The sequence below is a fragment of the Protomyctophum parallelum genome (assembly GCF_964188405.1).
Source record: "Protomyctophum parallelum genome assembly, chromosome: 20".
NCBI classification, from domain to species: domain Eukaryota; kingdom Metazoa; phylum Chordata; class Actinopteri; order Myctophiformes; family Myctophidae; genus Protomyctophum; species Protomyctophum parallelum.
Window position 1 is genome coordinate 29,048,918 of NC_139718.1, and position 20,799 is coordinate 29,069,716.

The 20,799-nt window shown below is 41.5% G+C and overlaps 1 protein-coding gene across 5 annotated transcripts in view; it reads left to right on the forward strand.

Annotated features, from left to right (window-relative positions):
* smoc1 (SPARC related modular calcium binding 1) overlaps window positions 1-20,799 on the forward strand; it is a 62,455-nt gene that overhangs the window by 10,014 nt on the left and 31,642 nt on the right. For 3 of the 5 annotated variants that reach the window (XM_083792600.1, XM_083792599.1, XM_083792601.1), the window contains exons 2-7: window positions 7,549-7,714; window positions 8,933-9,016; window positions 14,208-14,320; window positions 14,725-14,824; window positions 17,456-17,506; window positions 18,255-18,302. In XM_083792600.1, the coding sequence (XP_083648726.1) occupies window positions 7,549-7,714; window positions 8,933-9,016; window positions 14,208-14,320; window positions 14,725-14,824; window positions 17,456-17,506; window positions 18,255-18,302 (562 nt within the window). The remainder of the gene's footprint in view (window positions 1-7,548; window positions 7,715-8,932; window positions 9,017-14,207; window positions 14,321-14,724; window positions 14,825-17,455; window positions 17,507-18,254; window positions 18,303-20,799) is intronic. The other 2 variants (XM_083792602.1, XM_083792603.1) reach the window with 1 other exon arrangement.

Below are 20,799 nucleotides of genomic sequence, written 5' to 3' on the forward strand. Positions count from 1 at the left end.
ATTAGTAGGTGATTTGACCCAAACAACCCTGTTGTTATTTAAGATTTTTTGTTTTTGACTTTTTGCCTTTATTGATGATTACAAGTGAAGATGAGAAGGGGAGAGACATGCAGCAAAGCTTAAGGTTGTCATCAACAGCACTCAAACACGCAACACGCTGTCAGGCCAGAGCCTATATGTGGCATGCGCCTGGACCACTAGGCCCCAACCCTTGTTATTCACTTGATTGTTCAATTTCTTCCTACATAGAAAATTAAAACTGTGTTCTTGTGAGTGATCTTAAAGTTTAGGATTTGAAGGATAACATCTGAATCTATTAATGAATTTGTTTTTGATGGGCTTGCTGGTCCTATAGGGAGGGACCACTGACCAGTGACCACTGAGAGACATGGGGTTAGGGTTATTATCAGTGTCAAACCTTAAGAAGTGGGCCTGCTGCTGTGCTGTGAGTCTGTTAAACCAGATTAGATGTGGGACACAGTGTTCTGTTTAGTATTTTTAGCAGTGGTAGTGGCAGCCAGGGCTCTAAAGCATAGCTATCTTTCTGTCCACCACCTTACTTCCAAACAAGATTTCAGAAAAATACTGGCTGGATGCAATTGTCTTGGTGACCCCATGCTCCTTTCCTTTTGCACCATGATAGTCAAATATTTTCAACTTGCACACAATTCAGCATAATCGTCTCTATCAGGTGGTAACTCAGTATGTCCAATACTGTTAGTTTCAGGATTCAAATTCAAAAGTAGCAGATCTACAAGCTCAAAATGCGTCGCTTCACATTTCAAACTTGTGGATCTGCTACTTTTGATGCTTTTGTGTTGTCTGTAATATGATCAAGTATTAAGGTATTAATTTACAAAAAAACTAAAAGTAAAAATATGGAGATAGGTTTCTGCCAGACAGCAACACTAACTCAAAATTGAAGGGCCAGGCAGATTGCCATTATACATGCTAAGTGTATTCATGCTCCTGGAGGATGAACTCTTTTTGTGGTACTTCATGACCTTTCCTGTATTGTATCTCAGGCCAGAATGTCAACTTTACACACAATATAATTTTATGGCAGATCATGGCCATGACATTTTCTGAGCATATTAATGCTCCACAAAGGATTTAGATTTTGGCGAGCTCATAACCCCCCTTTTTATCTAGTTATTTAACAAAATGCTCTAGCCAGTGACCAGACGGGAAGCGAACTGTTAGGTGTCGGGTGAACTATTTACTCTGGTCCCAGGTCGAAGAGGCTGGATTCCGAGAGTAGTCTGTATAAGTGGCAGGTGGTGATTCTATGGTCTGTAGTCTGCTCAGGGTCACCGCACTCGCATGCCTGTCTGTCAAGCCCCACTTCTGCATTGATGCCTTGAAGCGACCAACCCAAGTTCATAGGCGTTTCAGTGTGGTCCATTGCCCGCGTGGCACCTACTGTATGGCACCATCTCCTGGGTCTCAGATGTAGCGATGGATGCTGACTCCCACTTCTGCTTCCACGCTGCTGCCAACCATGCATCTCTGGAGATGTCCTCAGTCCTCAGGTGGAATTGAGCATCTCTTGTGCTGCCGTGTTGTAGGGGTGGCGGGACTTGAGTCTGCTTGGAGGCGCTGGAGTTGTTGTGGTGTTGTGCCGGATGTGCCAGTCGTGCTTTTGTGCTTTCCTGGCCAGGACGAGGGTGGCAGCCTCCCATCGGAGGCCGGCCAGTGCTATTCCCGCAAGGACTGGTAGGAGTGACACACTCCGACACAGGGGTGGGCTTCAAGCATCCCGTTATGATTCGGAGGGTGTTGTTAATAGCCACGTCGACCTTTCTCGCATGAGGGCTTCTGCTCCAGACTGGTGTGCAGTATCCTCCCCAAGAACTTAAATGTGATACTGAGCAGTGAGATGGGCCTGTACATTACTTGGGGTCTTCAGCATCTTTATTTGGCTTTGGCAGAGCTATCACGGAGGCGCAGCGCCAAATCTTTGGGAGCTTTAACCTCCGGTAGCATGTTGTGAAGAAAGCACAAAGACAGCCAGATGTTGTGCTCTGGTGGATGACGAACTCTGGGTGGATGTTGTCACGGCCCAGAAATTTGCCCGGCTTGAGCTTGCTCATGGCCTCACTGAGTTCCTCTGCTGTAAATTCTCCTGAGAGGTTGGAATCAACACTTGCCGCTCTCGAGATGCAAGACACCTCACGCGATGTCAGTCGGGCAAAGTCTTTGTCTGCATCTGTGAAGCGGCCTTTCTTCAGGAGCTGGGATGTGATGGCATCTGCAGTGACTGGGCATCTGTGGGGTGTTGTATTTCTGCCCGTAAGCTGGTTCATGGTCTGCCATGCCTTGCGACTAGAATGGGGGAAGTCGATTGACTTGACGACTTCTGTCCATCTGGCCCTGCGGGTTACATCCAGCCTCTGGAGCAGTGCTGCTGCAGTCACGTCTACCTCTTCTCTGGAGCTTGCTCTCTGGTGGTCACACAGGAGGTGGCTGCACTCCTCATCCCAACCTGGGATGTAGTTCCTGTTATTACCACGTGGGATGATCCTCTTTGCCGCACACAGGAGGACCTGATAGTAGGCTGCATAGGCCGCATCCACATTTGCTGTCTCTGGGTCTGGCAGGCCGGCTAACCTTCTTCCGTCTCCCAGTTGGGTGGGTGGTACAGTCAGTGTGACTAAGAAATGATCATTGTTACCACAGGGTACTGGTGGGAGTGTTCTGTCTTGCTTACACACAATGGTTCCCCCCAAATTCTCCTGATTTACTGGTTTATTGTGACAGAGGAGGTACTGTGGATGGCTAGAAGCACTATGGGCCATTTCCATTAGGGTTATGACTCTGAGTAAGAGAGGAGGAGGATGGAGTCACTTGCATCTGTGTGTGGGTAGAGAGGCCAGACTCCATGGCTCTGATGGAACAGATTTAACCTAGGGGAATGGATGGCTATAATGTCTAAATCACTTTTAGGAATAGCTTGCTACAGATGCATGATTTAATGTTTCACATAGGAGCAGTGTGTTCTTTCCAAAACAGTTTGGCTCTGTACAGACTTACAAAGTTTGGGAAATACCACATAATTGAAATCTTTGGAGTTTTTCTTTTTCTTGGTAGAATTGAGAGTTGACACGGTCAGTGTGTTGAGTGAGTTTCATGAGCCCCGGGCCACTGATACATGTGTATGTTATAAACTCTATTGTGCGATTTCAGATTTATGGGCTTCGATGACAATGAGCATTCTTCTCATCTATCTCAAAAATGACTTTTTGGCATATTAGTGGTGTTTTTTTTTTTGTTTTTTTTTGGTTGGTTGACAACACAGATTTATTTATGTTCTTCGCCAAGTTAAAAATGAAAGGATCTGGTATGTTTTCCTCCCGGTTTGCAGCTCCTCATAAAAAAGAGAACATGATTTAGTTTTTCCCCATTCACTGTCTGACAAGCACTCAACTTCTGCGCTTCATCACCAGTTTTATTTACCTTACAAGCCTTATGACCTGCTCAGGACACATTGTTACGATGGGTAGTTTTGGTGTTTTATTATAGCCCATAAATGATCAATCTAATATTTAAATGTCCTAGTACCTGGCTTGTTTACATCTATATGAGGTTAGAGAACAACAGTTACATATACTGTAGTACACAGAAAATATAGAGTAATAACTAATAAGTAATTTGTTTTCTTGTACTGTATATCCCTTTGAGATGTGCATATACATTATTTACAGTATGTACTGTACTGTACATACCTATTTTATCGGTACATTTGACCTGATTGGCACCTGGACCAGCCAAACATTCAGTGACAGTAACACATTGCATGTTGCAGCAACTGATCCTACAACATTGTTAACCTTGTTGTTTCAGTTTATAGACCATGTCACTGTTAGCATTTCAGGTGAGCTGTGGTGTATTTCTTTGTTCTGTTTTGTTTAAAATGATCTAGGGCATCATCTACACTAGTCCAGTAAACTGTCAGACCTGTCAGCACTGGAATATACGGGACTGAAGTAACAAAGACACACAAAATCTTTTCCGTTTGTCCAGTTGATGATTGGCAGGTTATTTCCTAACCAGAATAAAATTTCTTTGCTACGTTCCAGTGTTTTTTCTTCTTGTTTTGCTTATTACAAAAAACTAAACTACATCCAGATTTGTCCGTTTCTTGGTTGTGTGTGTAAAAGAGAAGGAAGGGCAGAAGTTTTTTTAAAACTTTCAATTCATTAATATACAGACACTACAGACACTGTAAAGCAAGATGTTCATTATTATGAACTACATCAGTGGTTTTCAAACATGTTCATGTCAATGACCCACAAATGTATACATGTGTGTTTCAAAATTATCCAAAATGTTCAAACATCTTTCAATATTTTCCTAAAACATTTGAAAATAGCACATAGAGTTGCGAGCAAAGATTCAGTGGAAAAACCTATGTTTTTATAGGCACATCCTTACAAGTTAGAGAGAAAAGGAATGCATACAGAGTATAATGAAGACTTTCTCAACTGGATTATTTCTTTTGACTTCTTATTTCTATAATATGAGTGATACATCACAATCAAATAATAAAATACAGCTGGCCAGAAATGAAACTTTGTTGTCCACGTGTTGAAATCTCTGTGGGAGATGTCTAAACAGGCAGTATACATTGAACACACAATCAAATCAGCACTATACTAAAAAGCAACAGAGCTTCCAGTATGGTGGAAAAAAGTGCAAAGATCTACAACCTCACAACGAATCTCTGTGAACTTGTAGATTGGCTGTTTCCGGCTGGTTCTAGCAAATGAAGCCTATGACCTAGTATACATGACCTTGTCTTCTGGTCAAAGAGGTACAGTATGTAGGATGTATAATAAATAGTACTAGTAAGTGGTTAAAACCCAGGATTTTGTTGTGCAGACAGGACGTCCAAAATATTGCCTTGTTGTAAATCTCTTAAGAAGGACTTAAGTGATGAATACCCCTGGCCTGGTCATTTGTATACAGTATGTGAGACTCCAGTCATGCACTAGCTCATTGATTACTGCAGTGGTTTGGCTTTGTTACCTTCTGCATGTTGCGCAGGTCTGCCTGATTGCTTTTTATGCTGCTTAGACCGACGGAGAGAATCTGTCTCCAAGCAACATTCCATGTTGTTCAAAATAGTGCTCCTACACACAAAACATATTTATGAGTTATTTTGTGATTGTGTGTAGTGTACACGTGTGATTGTATGTGTGCGTGTGCACTGTGCAGATGCAGTGATAGGATTTGGCTTTGCTTGGACTGGAAACTGTGCCCTTTGTTTCTGGCTGTGTTTCATTTTCCACCACCTTCCTCCCTCTATACCTGCCCTTAATGAGATCTCCTGTGTCAGATCAGAGCTCAGGCCCAGTGTTACATACGTACAGTTCTCTGGTAATTGTTGGAGAGATTTTGTAACCCAAAATTGGGTTTAGAACCTGACCCCTGACTACTATAATGGTTTGGCATTGGCCATTATTTGTCCCCATGTTTAACCACTTTAAACTTTGCGTCCCTGACATCACCAGGTCACTATAGGCGATACTTTTTTTTGAAAAGGGCTTAAGTGGTTAAGTAAAATGAGTTTAGTTTGTGTGTGTATTTTATATTTAATTCTTTGCTTGTTCATCGTATAATTAAAGTTAAATGCTATCTTGTAAATTGAAGTTTCATATTTTCTTTTCTTTTTTATTTCCTTTAAAAAAATATGGTGCATTATTTGTTTATCTGACTATAGGGTTTTTGTTCGTTCAGATTTCCAGGGCATACATTCAATAATGACGTACTTACATTTTATGTGAAACACCCATATAGGACATTTTAGTATATCAACTTATAAATACTATACTATAATTACTATCACTGTAATTGCAGGACAATCTGCACAAAACTTGGTGCAAACACTGTTCAGTGTTCTGCCATAACAATATTCAGGGGTCCCCTTCCCCTTTTTTTTTTTTTTTTTTTTTTCACAAAATATTGATCAAAACATCAGTAATCATAATCTGACCTAAAGATCTGCCATTGGTTGGGCTAGTTTTTCTTACAGAGAATCAGGCCTAGCAGCTGCAAAAGCACAATCATCGCACACAAGATAAATTCTCCTTGCTGAGTCTGGCAATTGCAGGAAAGAACTTGCAAAAAAGGAAAATGCATTAGAAATGGTTTTATATGTTTTGTGTACCGAAGCATTTGAGCAGCTGCAAAAGCAGAATCATTACAGGTAAAGCCGGTGTCTTAAAAAATAAAAAAGACACTGGGGTGAAAATGTATTTTGAAATGAAGTATGTGCTTAACTAATTAATTTGCCCTTTTCGGCTTCTTTTTATTTGAGGTAACTCATTGTTTAATTATTTCAAAACATTGTCTTACCAGCTACAACAGTGTTAATAATACCATCATACACACACGATGGGACAAATCGTATCGAATCGCATGTACCTTTTCAAATAGTTGAATAGTGTTCCACAGCAGTTGGCTCAGGTGTGCATTCATGGCAGATGATTCTGCTGCTGCACACCTTCTCTTTTTGGTTATTTAGTTTTCTTTTTTGTTTCTTTTTTTTTTCTACTTCATGTTTTTGGCCAAGTTTCTGTTGCTCTGAAATCCCTTAGACTTTAGATATATATGTCAGATGGACAGGAAGCCAAGATTAATTATGCCTGTCAGGGGGAAGACCTCCGTCCAACTGTACAGTAGAATGAATTCACTAATCGATCATGAGGGAAGATGTGTGTGCAAAGTGTGCGTGCGGTACGTGTGTGTGTGTGTTGGGGGGTGTTAGAGAGGATTCCCATTGCATTGACTGTGGCTTGGCTACGTTGAAACATAATGATGCTTCTTTCAGACTACCTTCAGCCAAAGATCGACAAGATAAATTAGTGTCCATGTTGAGCTTCCAGTTCCATGTATAGAGGCTTGCACATTACACTAAATGAAGATGGCAATGTCTGATGAGTGTGCGCAGAGCACAGTGATGTATTGTAGAAAGTGTAATTTGTACATTGTTCCAGCCAAATATTATGAGCATGAGATTCCGCTGAATTCAGTTCAGCAACTGTTTACTCAGATGGGGAAAACGCTGTTTGAAAGGTGTGCTCTGGAAACTAGCGCAAAAAAAAACGTTGGGTGGAAAGAAACGAGGATGAACGTGAAATAAATGAATGGACTGCATTTAATATAGAGCCTTTCTCCAAAGCACTTTACAATGTATTTCACATTCACACACTGATGGCAGCAACCTGCTCATCAGGAGCAGTTAGGTGTTCAGTGTCTTTGCCAGGAGGAGCCAGGGAAGATTCTAAACATGCATACTGTATAATCAAACTTTATAAGCTCTCTACAGTAAATTAAACTTGTAATGTTTAGGATTGGCATTGTTGTGGGGGGGGGGGGGGGGGGGGTCTGCAGTACGTCTGTGGATGTTGTGGTTGAACCCAGGACCTTCGTTGTGGTAGTACTTACACTAATCGATACAATCCCAACATTGTTTTGCACATCACCTCTATTCACACTCAATGTCCAATGCTTGCATTGATTGAGTGTGTATTTATTTCCCTTCAGTGGCTGATTGGAGACAGGGAGAGTCACTGTGGAATCATCTGCTCGCGGACACAGGGGAAGCCGGTGTGTGGCTCCGATGGGCGGAGCTATGACACAGGCTGTGACCTGCAGAGGGCACGCTGCAAGGACCGCACTCTGGCGCTGGCCCACCGCGGTCGCTGTCGAGGTAAAGGAGCACCAATGTGATATGTACATCATACAGAATCTGATATGTACATCATATGCAAACAGCATGCACGCACACATCCATGCAGCCAGGCAGGCACATTAATATTATTCATAGCCAAATAGTCATAGAAAACAAGTACTCTATGCATACATGCATGCCATACAAACGACACAGTTGTTGTCTCCACCAGCCGAAGGCATGGGGGAGAGTATGTTTTGCACTCCGTCCGTCCGTGTGTCCGTCCGTCCGTGTGTCCGTGTGTCCGTCCGTCCGTCCGTGAGCAGCTAATCTCGGCCACCGTTAACCCGGTCGATGCCAAATTTTGCACACACACTCCCTGGATGCCAACCATGAACCTCTGCCCCAAACTTTCCAGAACGGCCTGTTATAGCGCCACCAGGAGGCCGCTTTGTGCAAAACAAGTTTTTGCACAGTACACCTACAGATTTTGTCCAAACATCACGCAAATTGGTACACAGTCTCTCTACAGCCATTCAACGAAACCGGTCTTTCAGATTTATCACACTCCATCCTGATTGGTTAACATTGGCTTCCAAAGTTCACAGGACTGCTCAGTTTCAAACAAAATGCTGCAAATCATAAACACATCGCGTGATTTCCGTGAAATTGTGCACCCACATTCCCACTAGGCCGAGGACGAAATGCCACATGAACAATTTCAACTCAGCCTCAAGGTGGCGCTATAACTGGCCGAAAAGTGTTTTTACCTCTGACTGCACTGATCTGTGGATAACTTTGTATGCCAACTCCCTAGAGGCCAAGGAAAAACCTTTGTCTGGAATTTTTCACATCTGCTCTTTATAGCGCCACCAGGAGGCCGACATATGTAAAACACATTTTCTTTTATTACTCCTTCAGATTTTATCCAAATTTCACGCAAATCGGTACACATGATCTCCATAGTCATGTGATCAAGACAGGTTTGTTTGATTTCTCATATTCCATCCTGATTGGCCACGATTGGCTCCTACAGTTTTCAGGAGTAGCAAATGGCCACAACTCCTCAACGCAGCGTCCGATTGCGATGAAACTGTGCACGCATATTCCCACTAGGCTGAGGAAGAATCCTGGTGGAGACCTGTGCCGATTGGCACTTTATCTAGTTTCTCATGTGCCTGTGACACATTTGTTTACTATCTAAGATGCCTGCATGACTGAGACTGTTCACTAACTGGTCTTGTGTTTTCTTTTTAGGTAAAAACTGGGTGAGGATCGACCAGCCGCCAGTTGTCCCTGCACCAACCTCCTCTTCTGAGGGACGGGACATGGAGCTGAAAGGTAAGGTCCTTTCCTGACTTCCACCGTAAAAATCCCCCCAATGATTTTGAACAATGGCCTGGCAATAGGCTGGGAACACGTAAGAGGGTGAGTCAAGTCGACTCATAGTTTTGGCGCCGTTTGTTTTCTACCCTCTGGTGCCTCCCAGACTGGTGTGTGTGTTCTTTTTTGGCTGGTCTGAGGAACTTGTCATAGGATTCTCCTAAAAAATGAGGGGATTATTGCCCTCGTTAGTCAGACCTAGTAAACAATTGCCGCAAATGTAATTATTCTCACTGGGGTTCTCATGCTTCATCCTAACCTTAAATGTAAGAGAAAGTATTGTGGAAGTGAAGCATTTGTTCACTTATAAGCCATACTGTTAGGATAATAGTTTTGTTGTGTGTGATCATCTATTTTGATATCACTGAAGTGATATTAATCTTAATTTAGTTAACTTGTAATCAATCACTTGCTATCACAGATGCATTAAAATTAAAGTCATACTGTGTAACTTTTTGAATTCAACAAAAGTATTTTTTGGTATAATCGTTCAGTGGTATAACCATTCCAAATAAATGTTTCAAGTTTCAACTTATTTTAACACTATTAAACGTGTATGCCCTCAACTCTCATACCAAAATGACGTAGGCACTGGAAATTTATTTATTTATGTATTTTACAGATGATAACGTCACAAATGCTTAAAAAACGTAGTTGTAACTGTAAGGGGTGTCACTAAAGCAGACAATCAACATGCACATACTGGTACCCTGGTGTGTACTGAGAAGCAATAGCGGAAATAGCAGATCTACAAGCACACAATGTGTCAACTCACTCCAATGGCTCCCTGTTAACCCCCCCCCCCCACCATAATCCACCCTGAGCTCTGAGGTCAGTCGCTGCTGACAGCTAACAACCCTAAACCTCAAAACAAGAGGTGACCGCGCTTTTGCGGGAACGCCTACTGAGTGGCAAAAAACTACTTTCTGGCCTTGACAGCCCATACATCCAAACAGAAATTGATTGCATGAAACAACGTTAAAGTCACTTTGCCACTCAATTTTCCACACACTTTATTGCATGTGCTTACCCTCTATAGTCCCCCAGTCAAATCTGTCCAGTCCATTGAGATTTTCAAGTCCTTACGTACAACTCACCTTTTCTCTTTGGCTTTTAACAACATCCGATTTTAAATGTTAGTTGTTTTTCTTTCTTTCTTTTGCATTTAACGTGCCTTTAACGACACGTGCTCAATGTACAATCTCTATTTAACTCCTATTTAATTACTCCTTATTTAATGTTCATACCTTCTGTGTACATAGGTGTCTCCTTTTTGTATAATTTGTTGTTCTTTGTTCTTTGCTTTTACCTGTGCAGCACTTCGGTCAATTAAGGTTGTGTGAAAGGTGCTCTACAAATGAAGCTCTTTACTTTCTGGAAGGAAGGAAACCTAAAAAATAAGTCCTCTTAGTAGCCAACTGACTCTCCTCTAAAAGAAAAAATCTAAAGGAATACCAACCAGTGGAGTGGGAGTTAGCAGAGCTGAACGAGAAGATGTCTTTCATTTTCCACCCCTCGGTAGGCGTGTAAGTCTTTACAGACTGTGATCATACAACTTCCTCAGCCTGTGGATGCCAGCCATTCAACAACAGCAGAGATTGATAGGGCTAGAGTCAAGGTTGGAACATGGCATTTATGTCATTTGTTTCGGCTCCCATTCCCTTTCAGAGAAACGACGGCAAAATATTTCATTTGGAGTTTTTCGTTTTGGCTCACCCTCTATATTGTACATGATTAAACACATGATTTTATTTCACATCTGACTCAAAGTCTAGGAAGGGAACGCTGTGCAAATCTCTCAGGCCATTTTAATTATAAGATAGCGCTTTATAAGGCAGGTCAAGAACAAATGTGTGTTTACAATGGCAAGGCCCTAGCCTTTGGAAGGGTGGATAGGATTTGGATTAAAGTGCATACAACAAATACACTTGACAATCAGACACATAAATTACTAACAGATTCCAGCAACAATAGTAGAAACAGGAAAACAATATAAAACAACCAGTCACAATACAACTCGGATTAAAATGAATATGGCATTATCTCACTATTATCTTTCAAATCTATAGGTTATGGTTAGTAAAAGTATTATTTGGTTAACCAGGGACTATCCTCTATGAACTAGCAAAAAGTACCATGACTTGTAAAGTACCATGGTGCCAAAAAGTACTACTATAATGTGTTTGTATGTAGCCAATCCGAATGGAGCACTAAGAGCGGATAAGTAATTTAAAATCATACCCTCACGTTGTCCTCTTGTGTTGTGCTTCAAGCATTTGGTCAGGATTATGTATGTGAGCACACTGCTTCTTATCCCTAGCCAACTTACAAGCACATGTGCATAAGCAAAGACATAATGAAGACATTTTTAAATGCTATAGCCACTGGTCGTAAAGTTGTTGTTTTTCACAGCTATGTTGCTATAAATCGGGGTTAGCGCGGTCAGGACCCATTATGGGTACGGGGTTGTTTGTGGTAGGTCCCCATCTGAGAGCAGTGCAAGCGTATTTTAATGAGCCCAAAACAGGACTGAATTAAATCAGGTTTTAAAGGTCTGGGAAGTCTTTTTTGTTTATCTTCTATCTGTTCTGCTTGATGACATCATGGCCCACGCCCAGTGTTCACACTGAGCGTTTTTGTTTTGAGCCGCTAAACTGTATTTGGTATTTTTAACCATTACCCAGAGAAGGGTTACAGTATGTAGAAGAGCATACAGCATGTTTTCAACACTAGCAACAACACATGAACCCATGTATAAATTATGCAACACATGCTTGATTTATACTCCAAGCACATCTGCAAGCTTGTTTTAACACATGGCGGATACGATGAGTTAGACCTTGTTGACCTTGTGAATGCAAGCTTGTAGATTGGCCATTTTTTTTAAATCAGCTATTTTCGAACATGTATATCTGCAATTAAATCAGACGTTATGAGTTATGTTTAGTTTAGATTTATTCTAGTTTATTATTTAAGATTAGTTCCCAGGGTAGTTTGAGTAGTAAACATGCACTGCACTGCAATAATAAACATACGTGAAAACACACAGTCACATCTGTGGGAGCTTGCCAGTTCTCCACTGGAATATCTGGTGTCCTGCTGAAGGACACATTGACAGTAGATTCATGTCCTTGGCCTGGCCCAAGGGGCCAGTGAGGCTCTCCAACGTTGAAGCAATGGGCCCTAGTGGTAAGAGGGCCCATTGAACTTCGCGCCAGTTCAGTCTCTATCCTTCTTTATACTGAGGCCTGGCCCCTCAGGCCCTCAGAGCTGCAGTGACACAAATTCAGCTTTATAATTGGTTTGAATAGATGTTGACCAATAAACTTTTAAGTAGACCGATCACACTGCAGAACTAACCTTGATATGTAGTGGTAACGTTTCAATATACAGTACATGACCATTGTTGGACTTAGAATAGTACAAACCAAGCTGTGTTCCTCATAGCTTACCTCAGTGTACCTACATATGGCGAGCCATCTATCACTGAGTGAAGCCAGTGAAAGGCAGGTCAGCAGGTGGTTAATGTTTAACCTGTACGGGGCATAGAGTGAGGAAGCATGTGTTGAACGGTGCTATATGCACACTACGGTGTGACACTCTAGGACCCACATAAAAGTGTTAGTGTTAATGTGACTCTGAGGCCCCTTTTCCACCAGTTAGGAATCGGTTCTGTTCTTTAGTTACAGTAGGCCTAATAGGCCTATACGTGATAGGTGAATAGGTAAAATTATTATTAGTAGCTGGTAATAATATCATGAAACTTCCCCAGTTGATTACTTACACGAAGAGAATGATTTATGGTATTAAACAGTTTCTGAATTTGTACATTTAAATATAAAAATTAGGTTCAGACCTTGTTTACTGTTCTTACTGAGCAGGAGCTTTTGTTAAGACTTTGTTTTGTGGAAGTGAAATTTTGTTTAGTTCAAGTCAAGTCCAATTGAATTGAAGACTCAGTGTGCTTAATTTAGTTGATTTAATCTGAGTTATGTTTAGATTAATTCTAATTTATTATTTCAGTCTAGTTCCAGTTAGTTACTCAAGAGTAGTTTCAGCAGTGATAAAGCAAAAACATGCACAGCAATAATATAAATTAGATGATGAATAACTAGATGATTCATCATTCTAGAAACTTGTAGGATGTGTAGTGTACAGTAATTTGTATGGTAAATATGTGTGTAATGCCTCTTTTGACTCGCTGTGATGAGCTATAGTGCTGTTATGCTGCAGCTGGATGTACTGTATGGAGGGAGGGAAGAAGCCAGGTCAACGAGGGAATGGTATTTTATGGATGGCTGAGTCATGAAGCGTCTTAAAGTCTTGTATGCTGTAAAATTCGGAGTGTTAATTCAAGTGCAGTGCATTCAAATATAACCAAACGAACCCTAAATGGTCCATTTGGTTACATGTGTTCGCTCTCTGAGTTATAAATGGATAAAATAGGAGTTTATTGTGTACGTACGACATACGGGTCAAATATGATCTGGACCCCAAATGATGGATGAAAATGAACATTTTACACATAGGACGTTTTTATTTCCTTAAAAGTATAAATGGCTATTAGATAAACTGTCTCTGCATGCTGTATGCTGGAGATATCTGAGGGGAAAAGGCTATTCACTACAATCGACACTAATCAAATATGCTATGATTTGATATGTATCAAATGTGAATGATCAGGCATAAATACAAATCAGAGATATAAGTTATATGGATCTCGGCATCCGCATGGGAATGTCGTGACTCCAATGTAGATCTCAGACCAGCCTGTGATTAAGGTTAGTAATCTGTGTCGTACTGTGTCGGACATATGTCTCAAAATTTGGGCAAGATTGCAGCCTGATCCAACCTCATTGAATTACATTCTAAAATGAAAGTAAATATTTAAGAAATAACGTAAAAACGTGTAAATAAATACAGTAGTTGGCCTACTGACACTATAAAAAAGATACAGTAGTTGTTGCTAATTGGTTCAGTGGTTTGAAAAATATCCAGACAAACACAGACCAAGCCTCTAATGGATGGCTAGCCTCCTATGCCGTAAGGAGGAAAATACAGTATATCTGGTCAGTGGTCTCGGTCACTGGTCATAGTTTTAAAAGGTGGAATGTGAAAGCTTTCGTGGCTCACGTTGTGATCTTTACAGATGGAGGACAATCCAAATGTCGAGTTGAGAGGAGCCAAGCCCTGGAACAGGCCAAGAGGCCGCAGGCGTCCACCTTCATCCCAGAATGCAATGAAGATGGGACGTTCGCCCAGGTCTGTATGACTGCCTTCATTTATCCCCTCTCTGTCTGTCTTTGGCTCTCACCTTGTCTCTGTCTGGCTTACTGTCTGTCTGCATTTGTTCAGACTTTTAATTAGAGATTATTTATCATGACATACTAAATATCTCTGCTGTTGGGGAGAAACTACAACTAAAAAATATAAATTGTTCAGGAAAGAAAATGCAATACTGCCTCATCAAAGTTGGTATTGTGACTGCTATATTGTCAATTACTTGCATGAGAGGGGAGAGGTGGTGGAGTTAGTTGCAAAAATCAAAAACCTCAAAAATGGAGTTAGGTGGTTTCCTCCCGACAGCGACGATATGCTATTGTACATTTGTACAATTGTATATTTCCTCTCTAATGTTTGACTAATTTGTATGTCCTGTTCCCCAGGTTCAGTGCCACACTCTGACTGGGTACTGCTGGTGCGTGACTAGTGATGGCAAACCAGTGAGTGGTTCCTCTGTACACAACAGGACCCCAGTGTGTTCAGGTACTGGCACAGAGGACCTGGTAGGCTGGGGGAAGAGACTTCTAGCCATTATAGACATGAACTCTAGTGTCCCAATTCTGGGCATTTTGTAATATGCAAAACATTCAGTGAAAATAGGCGAGAGATTTGGCATAAATAGCAGATATATAAGCACACTGAACGTAACGTGAGCTTGTAGATTGGCTATTTTCGGTACTTCACATACAATTGAGGTTTACGTGGTTAAACGACCAACTGGGTATTATACAATTGGCCATGTAGCCTTAGCCTAATAGAAAACTAATCTATACTTGTTGACAAGGTGTTTAAGGTCCTACTTTTCTTGAGTGTCTAGAATCAAATCCATGCCTATCCCCGTGCCTCTCCTACGCCGTTTACATCCATTTGTTCTTCCTGTCTGCCTCAGCGAAGAAAAATACTAAGAAGACATCTCATCGTGTAATTTACTAAATTATTATATTCCAAGTAGACATGGCTAGAAAAACATCAACTCATCAATGTCTTACCTCAGTGACTAGTGGAAAACTTCACTACTGTTCCTCCCCAAAAAAGATCTTCTCTGTAATCATCTTGGTTTGGTACAGATTTAGCCAGTTTATAAGTTCCCATTTCCAGCGTTTATGTCGCGTAATACTATTGCAGGTTATTTCCTATATCTGTACTGGCCTCAGTCTGCTAGTATGCACACAGTGAAATTCTGAGTCTTCATTCAACTCAGAGAGAGTACAAATGGAACCAAATGGGTTTGTACACACTCTAAAATGAACGGTCAGGCTATTACTGTACACACATTTAGGAAAAGTGATCCGTTTGTGGAAGGCCACAAAGCCACTGAGATTACAGTTTAGTGTGTTAGTAAAGAGGGGCACACAGCCAGATGTGTAGTGTGTGTCATCTGGCGTAGCAGGTGCGAGGTCAGGAAGAGAGGGCTAATAACCATCCATCCAGGGGCCTCTTAACCCCTCCATCCCCTGTCCTCCCCTGCCCCCCCTCAACCCTCACCCAATGCTTGATTTATACTTGGTTGCGTTGTGCGTTGCGCACCGATAATAGCAGATCTACTGTACAAACTCGCAAAGCATCACACCGCCACGTGTTGTGAGCATTGTAGATCTGCCTTTTTTTGGTGCGCGACACTGGCCAGTAAGTACAAATTACGCTTAACTGCTCTCAGCAGGCCAGAGCAGAGGGTAGAGAAGCAGGCTTCTCTGCTCGCTGTTCAACCTGGATGGGAACACTTTATGATAATCACCATCATTTTCTCTGTGAAGATAATACACAGGGGCCTTTGCCAGAACGTGGCTTTGTGGAGCCGCGAGACCATGTGGTGCAAATTTTGTGTGGAGAGAGTGGTTGCATGCCGCTCTCTCTGGCTGGCTCTGTGTGTGTGCATCTCTCTCTCTCTCTCTCTCTCTCTCTCTCTCTCTCTCTCTCTCTCTCTCTCTCTCTCTCTCTCTCTCTCTCTCTCTCTTTGTCTCTCTGTTTCTCTCTCTCGCTCCTTGCTTTCTCTTTCACTTACTCATTCATTCTCTCTTTCTCCTTGCTTTCTATCCATTTGCCCTTGTTTTATCCCCCCCCCCCCTCTCTCCCCCTCCTCTCTCCCTCCCCCTCTCTCCCAGTCTCCTTTATGATCCCAGATTCAACCTGTGGCCATGTGTCATTTCTTCACTCTGAATCATTAACGCTCACATACCGAAGATGATGATAATGTGTCCATTCATAGCCAAGAGCAGTTCAATCGTCTGTTCTGAATAACCAACAGTATTAGGAAGCACATTACGACACAACCGTACAGTGTCTACCAGTCTCCCCATGTGTCCTGCATAAGCTCCAATATTTCCGTTGTTTCTTGCAAAGGTGTATGTACCCCACTGTTAGCCTTGGTCCAGTGCGTTAGCGAGTTCTCACTAACGCCCTGGCAGGAAAGCCTCTGCTGCTCACGGGTAAAACAAAATGCACTGCCGTGCCAGGGGTCCAACTTTACCAACAATAAACAAAACTACTCCGCTAATCACCGAGACAAAGCCTGTTTTGTGTTGCCGAAAGTCTATTCTCCTGGGAAGCCTCTCAGCACCCCAGCTTCTCTGTATAATATACTTTTTGGTCATGAAATAAAACAAAATATTTAATTTAGAGCACCCTCAGATCTGTCAATGGGTAATTTATGTTGACCTGATCTGTAGAGGGCGCTCTAAAGAAAATATGAGCTTAGCAGAGTATTTTTGTTTATTTTTGGTAAAGTTGGACCCCTGGCACGGCAGTGGAATTTTTACCTGTGAGCAGCAGAGGGTTCCCTGGCAGGGCGTTAGTGAGAACTCGCTAACGCACTGGACCAGGACTACCCCACTGTCAGCCTCAAACAAACACTGACTCCACAGACACCAGAGGATTAGAATCTAGCACCACTTACTGCAGCGGCTGTCTGCTCTAGCTGGTCCTGGGGATTCCAGAGTACTAGTAGGCTACTGCTGTTTTTAGTTTTGTTTGCAGTAACGCACTATGCGTTACTGCAGTCTGCACCTTAGCTCTGCCTTCACTCCGCTCTCAATGCAAAAAGCGTTTAACTCACAACTTCAGATGCCCCCCTCTACACCCTTTGACCCAAATCAATCATTTCACATACATTTGCAGGAAACTTCCGTGAATTTATGGGAACTCATGCTGGGACAAGTGATCTGACAGGTAGTAAATTTAATTCCAATTGCCTTCACCTAAATCCCCCCTGCTCTCACCTCATATTCTAATGGGTTTGAGTCGTCTTTAATTTCTTTTTTTGCTCATTGCCTCAGTATCCATGCATGCCTGACTTGACTTCCTGCATGCACAAAAGTTAACGTGTATGTCTCAATTTTACCATAATGGCTCTGCCACTGAACCAGTAATCACAGATACACGAATCACGATACACAGATACATGTTTGGTGCTAACATATTAGAATATTTGTTCCATCCAGTAGGCCTATAACTATATTGTTCAAATCTTGGGCCTTGGGTGGTATAATGGGTCGTCTACTATATGCGAGTGGATTGGTCTACTATTTTGTCCTGAGATATCCAGCCACATATCCATATCATACCCACACTTTTGATTCATTGACGTTTTTATTGACAAATTCATGCATGAACATAATTATATTTGTTTGTACGTGTATATTTGTATGTCAAAATGATAAACAAAAAGCTTCAGAACTTATTTCCTCTCTACTATTTCAGTTTTTATGACAGTCACCTGCAAAAACCTTTTGTAATGTGTGACTATTATATGAATGATTTGAGTTTTCCCTAAAAATATAAAATGCCATTTAGGAGAGAACCCTTTTGAGGGAGGACTGCTGCTGCTGTTGTTTAGGAGAGAAACCTTTTGAGGGAGGACTGCTGCTGCTGTTGTCCAGTGAGTGTCCAATGCAAATGTTGTGCTTTCTCTCTAAAGGGTCAGTAACCGATAAACCACCTGGGCCCCCCAGCTCTGGTAGAAAAGGTGAGTTGAGATCTGCTATTTGTGTGTGTGTGTGTGTGTGTGTGTGTGTGTGTGTGTGTGTGTGTGTGTGTGTGTGTGTGTGTGTGTGTGTGTGTGTGTGTGTGTGTGTGTGTGTGTGTGTGTGTGTGTGTGTGTGTGTGTGTGTGTGTGACCTTGTGTACATGTGTCATTTGCATGTCTGTGTGTTTATGTATGAGTTTTACATAATGCAAAGTTCAGCCTCTCTTTTGACCTGCTTTCGTTACATTTGTGTACAAAGTCCAAATGTGTGCAAAGCTGGAAGATACTATTACTGGTATATTATGTATAAATCAATGAATGTGTAAGGCTATACATTTGACCATTTCAGGTGATTTGTACATGACCTGCCTATTCTGTTTGTTGGACACAGACTACTAGACTTTTTATTAGATTTTAGGCCAATTTTTAGCCATTGTGCTCTAAAGCCCAAACCACACCATAGGGTTTTTAATGTAAACCACGCCAATGCAACTCCTTGCAACTCAATGAGTTGCATTGGTGTGGTTTACCTTAAAAAACATTTTGGCTTAAAGGGACACTTTTTGCAAAAAAATATATGTTAATGACATTTAGAAGCTTTAGAATACTTTCCTGGGGGTCTTTATGTGTGTAATATGTGGTTTTAGCTATTTTAGATTGTAGCAGTGAGCACAGTGTCTCTGATGTCATGGACACTGGTCTCACTACCTTCCTGGACTACAATTCCCATAATTCTTTGGTGCACTGCTCCTCCTTGTGGATAGGGGGAGAGCTGTCTTACTGAGACAACATGTAGTCCAGGAAGGAAGTGAGCCCAGTTGCCATGACATCAGAGACACCGGGCTCACTGCTACAATCTAAAATATCTAAAACCACATATTACATACATAAAGACCCCCATGAAAGTGTTCTAAAGCTTCTAAACGTCATTAACATATATTTTTTTGCAAAAATGGTGAAGTGTCCCTTTAAGTCAACACACACACACACACACACACACACACACAACACACATTCCATATTCTGTGTCTCTTGCCAAGCACACATAATATTCATTCAATGCTGCATTTTCTCCTGTTTTACAGCAACAATCAATATATCAAAGCTGCTATACAAGTTGTTGATCATAGCCTATAAATCATATATAACGGTTGCCGTTCAGTCTTGGGGAAACTTGTACGTTGTGCTCGAGAGATTCCTCACCTCTGGCAGTGGAGCAAGCTATCCCCCCCAAACCTAGATATAGATACATTCTTTACACCTCCAAAGGACATAAGGTTTACTACTGTAAACCACCCCTTGTCTTTCCCTAGCCCCTAGGGTGGTGTATACCGGTGGAGTCTTATTTTGCAGTTGTGGCGTGTGTGTGTGTGTGTGTGTGTGTGTATATATTATGTAGCAGATGCATGTGTGTGTGTGCTGGACTGGTCTTTCCCCCTTTGTATCCAAATGGACTAATTTGGTTACATTTGTACACTCTAAATTACAAATGATATGAACATTGAGGATTTGACTGTGTACTTGACAAATAATTATTGTTTTAATCTACTTTCAGCAGCAGCTGATAAGTGCTATTTATGACATCAGGACATTACAATACAGATGTTTACAACACATAAAAAAAAGAAAACCTAACTTTTTATTGTAACAGTTTACGTAAGCACATTGGATAATGCTAGGTGTAACAGAAGCATTTAATTTGTTTTGTAAACAGTTCTAGTAAACATAATTCATTCTACATGTATAGATACGTGTACATTCAAGTCACGGGAAGTGATGCTTAACTATGGAATATAGTTGTGGAAATTTGATGGGGTTAAGTTATTTAAGCTGCTGCCATCACAAGACTCCTCAGTCGTTCGCATTTGGTTGGAATGTTCCGGTGACTTCAAGACTGGATACACACAGGTAAGTATTTAAGGCAGCTCAATTCACTGAAAAAGTGAAAGTACCCAGACTCTGTTTTTGTGTTCCTGAGTATGATTTATTTATAATATTGGATAATTTCTTACCGTGCACACATTTTGCTCAAGTCTGGTTGGTCAGGTAAAACTGATCTGATCACATACATAATCATTTGGATTGTGTACTGTACATACAATCAGGAATTCAAGAAGAATCATGTAGTAATGTAGCAAGACGTCAGAACCGAAGACCCTGCTTGCAGTACCTAGAAGCCGTGCTGCTCATTACACCCAACTGGAAATGTTGGCTCAAGGATGATACCAGAAAGTCACTACATTTTTAATTCAGTAGGCTTCATCGTGCAATAACTGCAATTTCACTATTGCATTATGAGATATCTTTAGTGCTGACATTTTCGCCTAATGGAAAGGTCCTGGGGTTACGCAAATTGGGTTTCATCATCCAGGGAGCAATCTGCCCAAAAGATTTTGAGATTACTTCTGTGCAAGCGGAGGTTTTGACCTGAGGCTAGTGGAAGATTTGACCTAAGACGGTGAACTGGCTGGCATAAATTTAAACTCATTCGTATAAC